Raw genomic sequence first — 13,501 nt, 5'->3', positions numbered from 1 at the left:
TGTGAGGCATGAGACATTTACCCCATTTTACAGATAGGGAAACAGGCTGAGGTAGGTTGCTGGTTATGCAGCTGGTGTTGCAGACACTAGCGGTGCCTGTGTCAGACTCCCTTGGTCCATCTCTTCAGTGCTGTTGTAGTGGAGAGTTCGACTAAGTGCAGACGTAATGACGACACCATCCCTCCAGAAGCATGTTCTGTGCTTCTTTCTTCTTATCACTCTGGGCCTTCTCCAAAGTGATAGAGCCTGTGTGACCCTTGCGTAAGTGCAACTCAGAAGAGTGGGGGGGTCTGCACTCCCGGGGCAATCTTCAGTCAGTGAGAGACCAGAGCCAGTGGATAAATGCACCAGCATCCTCTCCTTCAGACAGACAATTTTAGGTGCTTTCTGTGAGATTCTGGTGGAATTGAGTCCCCGTTGCCTAGAATGTTGACCTGAATTATGCACCATTATATTGACTATTCTTTCCTGTACCCTTCTTCTTGCTCCTGAGATCACTTGTCCAATAAACCTCTTGTACCCTAAGTCCTAATTTCAGGCTTCATTCCTCTTTGGAACCAGGAGTGGCCCTAGAAAATAGACACTCAGGATGGGATTCTGGAAATGGATTGTCCACTCAGTGGTCGGATGGCAATGAGGGCTGTGTGATAAGCGGATGGTGACAAATTTTGGCAGGCTGTACTATTACAATTACTAAGACTCTCACTTGCACTGGATTGAGATGAAGAACAGGTGAAAAGGGAGGAGCTGGGTTATATACTAGCTCTGCACTCAAATGAAAGGGGCAGAGGTATTGTCGTGTACTGACGTGTACTGTGAAGTTGGATGCTTTTTGATAACTGCCTTAGAAGCCTTGGAGAAAAAGAATTAGGTCCAGGTGAGCCAACTATTAGCTCAGGGAATGCTAGAAAACCAGACAGGCTCCATGACTTTGTTTGGAGAGTCCTGTCTCTGTACCCAGAGGGTAGACTGGGTTGAAAATAAAACCCATGCTTCAATCACAAGGGTGGCTGGGCTGCAGAGGAATGTGCAGATTTGACAGGTCACTTATGCTAAAGTCAGAGCCATGAAAAGTAATGAGTTTCTCAAACCTGGAATGGGGGATTTGCTAAAAGTCCCTCAGAAATTTGAACGACCAGTTTTCCCAAAATATTCTAGGCCAGCAGAAGGAGCTCTCTCCCCCTCAGAGAACAGCTGCCCTTTGCAAAACAGCTCAGCTGAGGTTGATCCTTCACAGGTTAATGCTTGTGCTCCTCAGGATCTTCTTTCACCTCTCATAGCCTTTGGACCAATAATTAAGATAAGGAGTTTTCATGCATAGCACCAGCAGGGAAACTCAGTTTCTGTCTCGGGAGTAAACAAACTACCCACTGAGAGACTTGGGGAACCTGGGTGATCCGTGCTGGCATGATCCAGGGGAAGCTGTATGGGCATGGATCGTCAGGGTCTTGGATGGAGGGTAGTATATGTAATAAGGCAGGGCAGGGGAGAATTGATTGGCACGGGAGTGTTCATTTTCAAATCAGGATTTAGCATCTTGGCAAGAATACTTAGGAATGACATGCTGTACACATTCTTATTAGTTTTGTTTGTTTTTATTGATTGTATATATTTGTGGGGTACAGAATTGAGCATCAATACTGTTATTAGTTTTACTATTAAGATTCTAATTTGCTCACAAGAATCAGTCAAGCATTAGACCCAATTTGTGCTTTTTGACCTATGGTAAGTCCTCCATCCAGCACCCTTCGGTCATAATCAGTCATTGCACCACGGGGTTCACACTGAACTAAGTGAAAGGAAGGATGATAAGTTAAGAAGAACGAACGTGTCAGTCGTCATCTGTAAAATCATGTGCAGTGTCAAGACAATCCAAACCCAGTCTTAAAATATGAGGATAATTGTTGCCTGCACTTTTCAGACATGTGCAAGGGTTTAAAGTCTCTACCAAACCCATTGAACTGGTCCTTAGCAGGAGGATGTAGTTGTCTTAAGGCTTTATTAATTTGGGATGATATGTTCACTTGTCAGAGTTGATGATGAATATTTCTGTGATGAGGTGCAATGGCTTCCTATGGTCTTTTATTCTTTGTATTAGCAAAATTACAATGTCAGTTAATACAACATAGTCAGGATATTTTAAATAACTTTATTCTTAAACTTAACAAGCTCTTATTAGAAATGCTTTGGTATCAATACAATAAAAATATGCTGGTTTTTTCCCCACTGAATCATGTCAAGTAATAGGAAAAGTTAAGCATTCATTTCACCAAGCTTTTTTGGAATTCTTCACAAATAATGACTACTACTTATTCACATGGCTTAATATGGGAAATTATAATTTTTTGAACTTCAGAAAAAGGAAACAAAAAATATCCAGAAGAGAAATTTGCAAACGTTTCTTAGTTTCTTCTTCAGTGGATGTTTATGTGGGTTGGTACACCTCTCAGATCACTTTTTTCCCCAGCTTTGCCATTCTCATCCTTAAAGCTGCAAATTAAAGGAAAAAGAATAGAGAGAGTTATAAAAATAAGTCCTAATTTTTACTCTAAATGAGCATTTCATAGAATGCAGGAAAGTTAGAACATACCTCAGAGGGTTTTATCCAACCATGTAAGCATTGTTTTAGTAGCACAAAAAGATAGTAGAAATAATAAGCTATGGTTAACTTAGGGCAGAAGTAGGTTCAGAACTAGAAGGAGCCTATTTCTATAAAGATTAGAAAAATTAGTAGAGCAAACAGTACAAGTTCATTAAATATAATATTAGTGCACAATTTCACTATTAGCCATAGATACACATTCCTGTAGGTCAATGACTATGTTTTGTGTATATTTCTGAGATATGTACCACTGGGAAAAAAAGGTATCGACCCAAACTCTCCTTCATAATTGGGTTATCCTTTAGGTCATTAAACCTGGTAGTCCAAAGAAACTCTAGCCTTTGGATATACAGTGATGAAAACAAAATGCTTGATGAATAAAACAATGTGCACCAGGAATTAAGAGTTGGAGAGATTATAAAATGTCTTTGTCAAGAAATAAGTACGCTTTCAAGTGGCAAAATATCTTTTTTGAGTATATTTTAAGGCTATTGATACATTGGATGTAGAAAGCATTTTTAAAAATGTAAATTTAGAATTTATAACATTCCTTTGGTATTTGGTTATCATGCCCTTAGTATTTAGAATTTTAGAGTATAGCTGCTTCAGTCATGTTCCAAAAGTTGAAAGATGCTTTCAAGGCACTAATCTAATGATTATAGTTATGATCTAATATTACATGATCTAATATTACATTCATGTGTAATATAGCCCAAGAACCAGCTATTTAACTGATTGCACAATTTTGTTTAATGAAAAAATCAGAGGGAAGACATGTTCTCTCATTTCTATGCCGTATATTAGTTATCTATTAAAAAAGGAAATGACTCTATCTTTAAGAAGACCTGAGCACAAATATGAGGAGGAATGGGGACCCAATACTTTAACAAATGGTCATTTTTATTGTCACTCCACTTAGGTAAAATATTCTCATTTCAATGAAGTTAAAAAGCAATATTTCCCTTAAAACTTTAAGAGAAATGATCATTTTTAATGGTAGGGCCAAGAATATTCTCTTGAATTTAGGACTGGCTAAGACAATTTACTTTACTCTGTAGGAAGCAGGATGGACTTTATCGCTGGGAGCTGTTGGATGGTGAGGGGACTGCAGTTCCACAGCAGGAGGTGAACAGAAGGCAGAAGGCAAAGCTTTACGAATTTTCCACTCTTGGATTTTATGGACCTCGACATTACCCATACCGAAAAAAGAGAACTGGGGTAAGGGACTTTTTAAAGGTGTTTTTTAAGGCAGGGGCAAAGTCCTCTTCCCTGCAGTTACTCCTCACCTTGAGACTCCACGAATCAGGCCCATGCTGTTTACCATGGACATTCATTGAGGTTTGTTAGCATCTGCCTTTGTTTCTCTCCTTTCTTCAAGCCTATGGCAAGTAGATTCTGTGAGTTCCAGGTAAATTTGTGGGGCCGGAACGTGTCGGCAATGGAAGGCCCCTTTAGCTAGCAGCCAAAAACACCTGTGCCAGCAGCTCTCCTCTAACTCCTCTTTTCCTGCTCTTCTCTGATCCCTGCCTCCTCTCTTCATAGCAATTCAGATGCTGCCACAGGTTGGCAATTTCTACACTAACAGTATGTAAATAGCCCAGAGCTGAGTTCCCCAACCTCCTCATCCTGAAATGCCACTGACATATCTAAGAGGGCAGAATAGAGCTAGAAGTACCAGAGTAGGTTGGTGACGACTACCAAAGAAAGCCAGCTGCCTAGCTGATGGGGGTAGAAGTGGGCTCCCAGGAAGAGCATGCTGGCTCACACCATGGAGGAAATGTCTGGCACTGAGCTATACCTTAGAACATAACGTGTTGTATTTACATTAGTAGATGAATATAACATTGCCTAAATTTTCCTACCATGTCTTACCCTGTTTAAAATTTTGACTAAAAAAAATCTTGTCTTTAGGATCTCCAGGCTCCATCTTTTTCTATCTTTCTTCCTCCTTCAATGCTGTTTTCCACATTAAAAATTGCTCTTAGATAAGGCTTTGATAACCATATTTAGACCAAGGGAAAAGAGACTAACAACATTTGATCATTATGCCCACTATGACTGTTTATATTTAATAGGGGACCTATACCATAAATAAAAGAGTTGATTGAAATGGTGAGTTTTCAAGTATCATAAGCACTTTTGGAGGGAAGGTGTGGGGAGATGCTCAATTTTCTTGGTGCTTGTGAAATTGAAATGCGTAGGTGACTGTATTCTATGTATATGAATGGCCCCTGATGGCATATGATAATATGATTTACTTATCTATGAGACCCATATAAAAAAAAACATATCAGCTCTGTAATCCCTGTGCTGAATTGGAAAACAGGAATGTAAAACAATATCATGATGGAAGGCAAGGAATTTGGAGCATTCTGTTTATAAGATACTTTGATCGATAGTACAGAACTTTGTAGTGTTACTTTGTCTGGAATAGGCTTTCCTGTTTTCATTATTTTAGTTCAGCGGCATGATTAGTGTTGTCTGGAAACATTAGTCACTTCCTTTAATTTTCCATGGGGTAAATGGTTAGGGGAGAAGAAACAAGGGAGTTCAGGAAGAACTCGCCAAGTTCTAAAAAGGGAGCTTTTATAGTGGTTAATATCACCGCTGTTGACTGTAAACAGGGTGTTTCTCTTTTCTAAGTTTCTGTGTTGTTGTTTGTAAAACAAGTTTATGATGCAACATTTGATAAGGATACAAAGCTCATTCTCAAAATGGGAAGAAACTTTCACTGTGGAGATATATCACTCAGCTCTGATGGAGGAAGATATACATGTATACTTCCCAAGAGGTTAAAAGTTCAGATAATCATATTTACAGTTGGCATGCCTAATTTAACTACTTAAAAAAATAAAAGAGGATCCATTTTATTTTATTATTGGCAACCCAAGATTGGGTTTATGGTATGCAGAGGAAGAAACATTCTTAATTTGTGCAGATACTATCACATTTCTATACAACTGTCAGGTTCTGCTGATGAATTAGCTGGTACTTAATATTTATTGCTTTTAACAAGAATTCTCCCATTACAGACATTTAAAATTACTAACCCTTTCAAACATGTGGAACTTGTATGTTTTGGTAATTTACATCTTTAGCCAAGGTAAGTACAGATATTATACTTGGTTTTGTTAGGTTCTTGTTTATTCTTTATAAATGATAACTAGAATATAATATTTAAGTAATAACAAGAAATCTAAAATTGAGGAGCTCTCACTTTTGAACGAAAAAGTGTTAAAGTTATTTTGCATTCAATGCTAAAATAGCTATAAAGCTATAAAAATCTTTATAGAGAACAAGAAATGCGAAATATATAGAAAATAGAAAAAATAAACATACTAAGTTGGAGAACACTGTGCAAAGCTAAATGTTATAGATGATATAAGATAAACTGACAATATATTTTAAAATGTAGAAAATTTAAGGAAATAAAGTCAGTAAAACTATAAAAGTATAGAGAAATAAGATATAGCAAAGTAATAAAATATTTTGAAAATAAAATTTGTTTCTTGTATTTTCTTGTGAACTGAAGGCAATCTGTTCACTTATGTAGGAAGTCTAAATCACAGAGAGGCACAAACAAGTAGCTGTCATCAGGTTCTGGTGGGAAAAGATAAGTTATTGATAATCCAACATATTAGTGACCCCAATATATTCACACACAGCACCACCTCATGACAGAAGACAAATTTCAAGTTACTAAGGTCAATCAATGCGATGCCCACACAAAGCAAACTTTATTTTCATTTTCTTTATCTTTCAAAGTGACTTAATTACTTTACTGTGCTTATAATAATTCAGATCAGCATTAATAAAGAAACCTGTGTGTGTTAGTTTATGAGGTGGTCAAAGAAGCTGAAAGCAAGAGGGTTTGTTCACGCAAAGAGATTGTCACATGACTAAACAGCAGTGGCATGCCTTTTCATTTTTATTACCTGTTAAAGATGGATCCTCAGTCCCATCTCCAGGTATCTGAACATCAAGCGGAGAATGGTGAACAGGGCTGCCTAAGCTTGCTTCTTGCTCTTTCAGAGATATGGAGTTCTTGTGAGGAGATTTATGGTTTGTGTTTTCATGGGGACTAACTTCTGATCTCTTTCTAGGAAGTGGTGTTGGTTTGGCTGGCTGGTACACCTGACTGTGGGGAGCTACTGGGTGGTAGGACGGCTTCTCAGCTTCTCCTTCACCCTCCTCCTCCTCCTCATCAATCACAACCAGCTCAGCATGGATGATCCCATCGTACCCTGTCAGAAGCCTCTTTTCTTCTTCACTGTCTTCTGCCTGCTGATATCCCATGAAAATCATTGTCACAGGTTCTGTACCATCCATGTCAGCAGGCAGGGAATGAACGATATTGTATCTAACATCTTCCTCATCCTGGCACGTGGGCGGAGAACCTTGGTGTTCTGACTTCCCAACTGTTGTTTCCCTGGGGCTCAGTCTTGCCTTTGGAGAGGGCGCATATTTGTCCTGCATGACATTGGATTCTTCCCAAGGACTCATCAGCCTCTTTTGTGGGGTGGGGAGAGTCTCTTCTGCTTGTTGATTCGTTGACCTGGGATAAGGTATTGGCCGAATGGGACTGGTGTGATTGACGTTGTTGCCCTGTTCCTCTGAAGGTCCGTTGTCCATATTGTGTATGGATTTATTTCCATCATTGCCCAGTCCATTAGCCTTAATCTTTACCCTTTCTTGAAAGTTTGGTCCAGGGGTTAGCTTTTCTCTCTGTGGGGTTGTAGGCCTGCAAAACGGATTGGCATATACAGGCTCATGATACTCTGTGGGGGACTTAGAGCTTCTCTCTGAAGCTTGTCTTAAAAGGTCTTCTACTTCGACTGGTGCCAGGCCATCGGTGCCGTTGTATGCTGCACTGTGATTAGAGCTCACTGCATACACTGACTTTTGCCCGTCATCATAAACTTTTATTCCTGTACCTTTAAAGTCATCCGATGGGAGGGGTATTGAAGACAGAACTGTACTTTCTCCAGTCTTCAAGTCTTTTTCAACTTTGATTTCCATAGCATACAAAGCTGTTAAGAGACAAATTTGATCTTTGATTTAGTTAACCTTTTCTTTTATAAATTAGCCTGCTTTCTTATTTTTGTATTAAGAATACCCTTTGACATTCTTTTATGTGAGATGTCTATTTTTAATATTTCTGATTTTACTAACTAATTATATAACCACCAACTGTGTAATAACATGGATTTTTATGTAGGAGTGTATGAAATTACTGAAATAATGGGAAGGACTGAAGAGAAGCTGATGGTCCCGAATAGTGAAAGTTTTCACTGGGCAATCAAAAGATATCCTCTTTCTGATAAATAAATCCAACAAGACAGATTTACACTCTTTTGCATCTACACTCAATGGGAGGCATCAATCTCTTCTAGTTAGGAGGAATACGTTGCACTATGTATTGCAGTAGGTAAAATGCCTCGCACAGTATATTTTATTAAGTTATATCCTTGTTGCACAGGCCAGCAGCCTGTGGAAATTACAGAGAAGTGTTCTCAAGTTTTCTCAAAGGAGATTCTTTAAATGTAGAACTGCTATTGAAGAGGGAAGGAGAAGTTTAGAATCGCAGTCCTTTTTTTTTTGCCTTATGTTTCTTTTTGTTTTCATTCCCCTTTTCAGGTAGAGGAAGGGCTAAAAATAAAGCAATATCAATAGTACTGAAGCAACTAGACTGGCTATTTTTGGGAAAGCTGAGATCTCTTCATAACCCAGGCAAGATTCCTATGGCTGGAATTTAAATCAACAAGGTGAAGCTAATAGGATTCTGGGCAAAATTACGAAGTGGCAATGCATGGTTTTGCTGTGTCCTCCCACCTTCCTTTCTGATCCCGTCCTGCATGTCACATCTCTTCTATAGTCTGATGGTTCTTGGCCTTCCATGACTACCCAACTAAAACTCATCCACACGCAGCCTGTCTCACTCCTCTGCTTTACGCTTCTACGTTTAATTCCCTAACGTGATATACTAAGTGAATACCTATTGTGGGACTCACTGAGCTTGGAACATAGTAGGTATTCACTAAATATTTGTTGAGCGAGTGAATGACTGCAATCTGCAGCTGGGGAGTAGCTTCTCCTTCTACTCTAAAATTCAAAGGTTTCCTCTCTGCCCTAATACAAACTTTCATTTTTCCAGAGGCTTCAAAGTATTAGTTTTATGAAAATCATTACCCATGGGGGTAAGTAATGCCTCAGCTTCCCAAGGGGAATATTTTCATTTTCAAAAAAAGATCTTAGTAACACAAAAGAATGCCTACTGGATGGAACATGTTGGGAGAGATATTTTTCACCAGGGAAGCTTTGCTTTTAAGGGTTTCTTGTATCCTTCAGGACTTTATCGTCCTTGTCCTCTCATAGCTTGCTAGGAAATAAAATACATGGAATAATCTCATTATTCTTCCCTATGCAAGTGACTCATATATCTCATGGAAATTTGTAAAATGGTCCACTGCTTAACCTGGAAGCATAAGATGTCATAGCTAGTTGTGAATATTTGATATTGTAAAATCTAAAATTGAGAACATGCCGTGAGTGCAGATTTCTCATATACCTTTTCTATTTTGTTCATCATCTTCTTTTCCTTCATTTTTCTCCTTTCTTAACCTGGATGGTATGTAGGATTTTGGAAGGTCAGGTATATTAGCATAGATGTCCTCAATTGACTCTGTAAAATTAATATGAATTCAAAATATATTTAGAATATATTTAAAGCAATGAGAAAAATTTCAGTGGGCTTATCAAATATATCTTGGACATAAAATAGGCTGCTCAAAACGTACCTTGTAATGTTTCTTCCTTTTCTGCCTTTACAGACTGCAAGAAGAAAGCATTCTCCATGACTAATACAGTTTGAAACAATAAAATCTAAGTGTAAATATACTTTGAAGAATTATATAGTATTTGTGGATTCATTTTGGGGGGGAATTATAGTTTTGTAATGCTTACTCTTATTATGTCTTCTGTTGTCCTCTCAATTGATTTTAATTTCTTCAAAATTGCTTCTTCATTGGTTGAGATTTGCAGTTCAGCTTTTTCAAGATCTTGAATCTCTTTCTCAAGCCTGACAACAAAAAGATACACTTTTTATTGCTCAGCACAGTAGAAATGCGGGGTTCTCAAATATATCTTCCCCATTTGTAAACTTTTCTTGGAATATCACATGGAAGTAGCTGGACACTTTCTAGAACTTAATGTCACACTTAGCATCACACAAAGCCTTACGATTAATACACAGAAGGTACCTAACACCTGACTTCGAAGGATTTTCAATACAAGTGTTTTTTTCTTGACAAAGGGACCTCTTAGGTAAAGCTTTTGACCTTTGTTCCATTTTCTTCATTGCAATTGCTAATGTTACTTCCAAATAAAAAGAGCTATTTCTTTTACAAAGAGATTTAAGTTTAAAACTGAACAAAAAGAAATGGTACATTTGTAGTTATTATGTAGTTCACCAATTTTTCTTAACCAAGTCTCCATATAAATTATTTGGAGAAAACATGATAATTATTAAAATTGATTTAATAGTCATAGCTATTTAACGCTTAAAAACCCTGATTATTTTAGCATTGAAAATGACATTTTGTTTTAATTTCACAGTTTCCTAAGAGTTGTGCCATATTATAGTGGGTAGGGTGAAGAAATGGGGAAATGGACAAAATGTAGTACGGTGGCCTCAACTGCTGCTGTTTATAGAAATTACATTTTTTGGAAAAAAACGATGGGTACAATGACCTGACAAAGTATAAGGGACAAAGAGATACTTGAAATTGGATTGTTGCAAACACTTTGAACTGGTACCTTTGCCAGCATGCGGAGGCATGTCAGGTTCAAATGAACTCCAGGGGGCAGCATCGTGACCTCCACTCTGTATAAAAACACAGGGCCACTGGCAGTCACTCAGTTAGCAAGGCTGGCCCTTGGCAGCCATGAAACACATGTAGTTTCTCGGCCAAATACGCTAAGCTCTAAAGTCAGCTGCCTCAGAGGATGGCTGATTAGATACAGCAGCTGGTCCAGGAGATGACAGCTGTAGATATTCGTGTCAGCTAAAATAACTGTTAGTTTTCTTGGCTTTGTTCTTGAAAATGGTTATAGGCCTGGGAGCTAGAAAATCCTGTGCTATTCTCACACCAATAATAGCCCAAGATGTGGTCTACTTGACCATTGTTCTTCTCATTGCTTCAGTTTCAAAGTTCCAACCTTTCTGCTGCCGCTGGCCGTTGGTAGGTGGCCATTTATAGCCGGGGAGGTTTTCCTGCACAGAACTTCACAGTCAAATGTAGCACCCCTGGTTTCTTAGAAGTTACTAAAGTAAGACTGCCATTCTATTAAAATTCCTTCCCATCCATGGTAGTGCATTGGTCAATCAGAAGAGTTGTGGGGATACGTGTTGGTCCAGTTTGGGAGAGTGGAAAGCTCTGTACTAAAAATAATAGATCTGGATTCTATTCTGTCTCTGGCACTCACTACTTATGAGAACCAATTCACTTAACTTCTCTGAAACTCAATTTTGTAATGTGCATAATAAAAATAATAGTACCTGTGCTACTTTATACAGATATTTGGTGCAGCTAAGAAGAGATGATATGTTTGAAAGCTCATTGAATATGGTTGATATCAGATGCAAGTTTATTATGGTATGATTCTTAAAGGTTTTCTGCAACACACTGTGCCTCTTTCTCCTTTCATCTCCTGTTCCACAGCATCCTTTATTGAATATGCATGTTAGAGATAGTCTGCTTTTTGGTGGAAAACAAGGAGGCTCGGATTATTGCTGCAAGAAGCTCTTGGACCTCAGGATCCAGCTGTGGAATCAGGTAGACCTGGGTTTGAATCCTGGTTCATCTGCTGACTTCCTGTGTGACCTTAGACAAGTCACCAGTTCTCACTAAGACTCGCTGTCTTCATTCATTGATTCATCAGTTTACAAATATTTATTTAGCATCTATTTTGTACCAGTCACTATTCTATGTGCTGGGTATATAACACCGAACAAAACAAAGTCCCTGTCCTCAAGGAGTTTATATTCTAGCGGGAGACAATACACTCATATAGGGGTTGGCAACCTTTTCCTGTAAAGAGCCAGATAACTAAATATTTTAGGGTTTCATATATGGTTTCTGTTGCATATTCATCTTTTTTCTTCTCTTCTTTTCTTTTACAGACATTTAATAATATGAAAACAATTCTTAGCTTATGTCTATACAGAAACAGGCCAGGGCTAGATTTGGTCCTGAGCCATAGTTTGCCAACACACACGTATGTACATATACACACAATATACATATTTATTTATGAAGAAAAACATTTTCCACTAAAAAAAGCAGGATAAGGACTATAAACACCAAGATAAGGGGGGATAAAGAGAGGCCAGGAAGGAGGTACTATTTTACATAGTGTGGTCGAGGAAGGTCTCTGCTTGTGTCATTTGAGCAGAGACATGAAGAAAATGAGGACAGGGCACATGAGGGCTTCAGGGGAGTGTACTCCAGAGAGAAGAAAAATAACTACAAAGCTTAAAGTAAGAGCAGAGGGAGAAAGGAGGTGAGTGGTGAGAAATGAAGTCAGACAGGTGGCGGGCGGCCAGATCATACAAGGCTTTGTGCATGGGACGCCCTTTGGGAAGCCACTGGGAGTTTGAGCAGAAAAGAAACATGCTGTGACTTGAAATTTAAACAATTACATTGGCTGCTGTGTTGAGAATAGACTGGAGGGGGCAAACATGGAGGTCAGTTGTCATAATATCCAGATGAAGACAGCTTAATCCAGGATGGTTGCTGGTAGAAGAGTGAGAAGTGGTTGGATTCTGGAAATATTTAAAAGGAAGAACTGCCAGGATTTGTTGATGGATTACACGTGGCATGTGAGAGAAAGAGAGATGTCAAGGGTGTTTCCAATGTTTGTGACCTGAATAATTGTAAACATGTGAATACAGTTGGCTGAAGAGAAGCCTGGGAGAGAGAAAAAAGGAGATTGGTGGGGGATATGTTAAATTATAGGTAGTCAAGTATGATATGGAGAGGACAGCTGGATATAAAAGTCTGGTGCTCAGAGAAGTCTGGGTTTGAACATGCAAATTTGGGAGTTGGTACGTACAGCTGTAGGAGTGGATAAGATTTCCTAGAAAGTAAAGGAGATAATTCCAAGGACTGAACCTTGGTCAATTCAATATATAGAGGTCTTGTCAATGTTAACTACTTCATAGGGTTTTAATAAGGAATGAGAGAAATAGTGAGCACTAAGCAAATGTTAGTTTCTTTTTGTCTCTACCCCTTTCTATTCCTGGGACACAGAGATAGAGTTCTTGATTGGCCCGCCCAATGGCATCTCAGGGAGTTATGAAATGCACTGGTGTTTGTGGTTGTTTCCCTCTGAAGATGCAATGTAATGCCATATGATTCTCATGAATATCCTTAATAGGGTAAGAATATGAAGTTGAAAGCCTGCTAACCTCATCAATGTATCTGCTAATGAATGTTTTTGAAGTTTCAAGTCACAGGGTGAAAGTAGCCTCATTATGAGGTTACAGTCTAATGACACATCATGACATGTTGGTGAAAACTAAACATTAACAAACACCTCCCTTCCATTCTTTATCACTTAGTTGCAGCCAACTCTCAATTAAAAAGGACACCTTTTGGTGCTAATTACTCAGAATCACAAACTTCTGATAGGAGATGCTTACTGATGCAGAACATTTCTCAAAATTTCAATTTCTTATTTTTATATGTTGATTCAATATTTCTGCCTATTCATTATGGACAATATAAATATCATTAAGGGATAAAAGCTAGAGATTTGATGTTCTAAAAAAATTTTTCTAAAAGATCAGAATGTCAATGGAAGTGCTGGCACACCTAGGCAACAGTAACCGAGAGTAAG

At 38.4% G+C, this 13,501-nt stretch overlaps 1 protein-coding gene across 1 annotated transcript in view; it reads right to left on the bottom strand.

Annotated features, from left to right (window-relative positions):
* Positions 1-2,129: 2,129 nt before the first annotated feature.
* PALMD (palmdelphin) overlaps positions 2,130-13,501 on the bottom strand; it is a 51,184-nt gene continuing 39,812 nt past the window's right edge. The window contains exons 4-8 of the mRNA XM_063106357.1: positions 9,566-9,680; positions 9,400-9,433; positions 9,171-9,284; positions 6,538-7,632; positions 2,130-2,490 (exon numbers count right to left, since the gene is read on the bottom strand). Of these exons, the coding sequence (XP_062962427.1) occupies positions 2,447-2,490; positions 6,538-7,632; positions 9,171-9,284; positions 9,400-9,433; positions 9,566-9,680 (1,402 nt within the window). The 3' untranslated portion in view covers positions 2,130-2,446. The remainder of the gene's footprint in view (positions 2,491-6,537; positions 7,633-9,170; positions 9,285-9,399; positions 9,434-9,565; positions 9,681-13,501) is intronic.

Source organism: Cynocephalus volans, chromosome 8 (genome assembly GCF_027409185.1).
Source record: "Cynocephalus volans isolate mCynVol1 chromosome 8, mCynVol1.pri, whole genome shotgun sequence".
NCBI lineage: Eukaryota > Metazoa > Chordata > Mammalia > Dermoptera > Cynocephalidae > Cynocephalus > Cynocephalus volans.
Note: the sequence above shows the minus strand (reverse complement) of the source record. Positions and strands in the feature narration are given on the sequence as shown.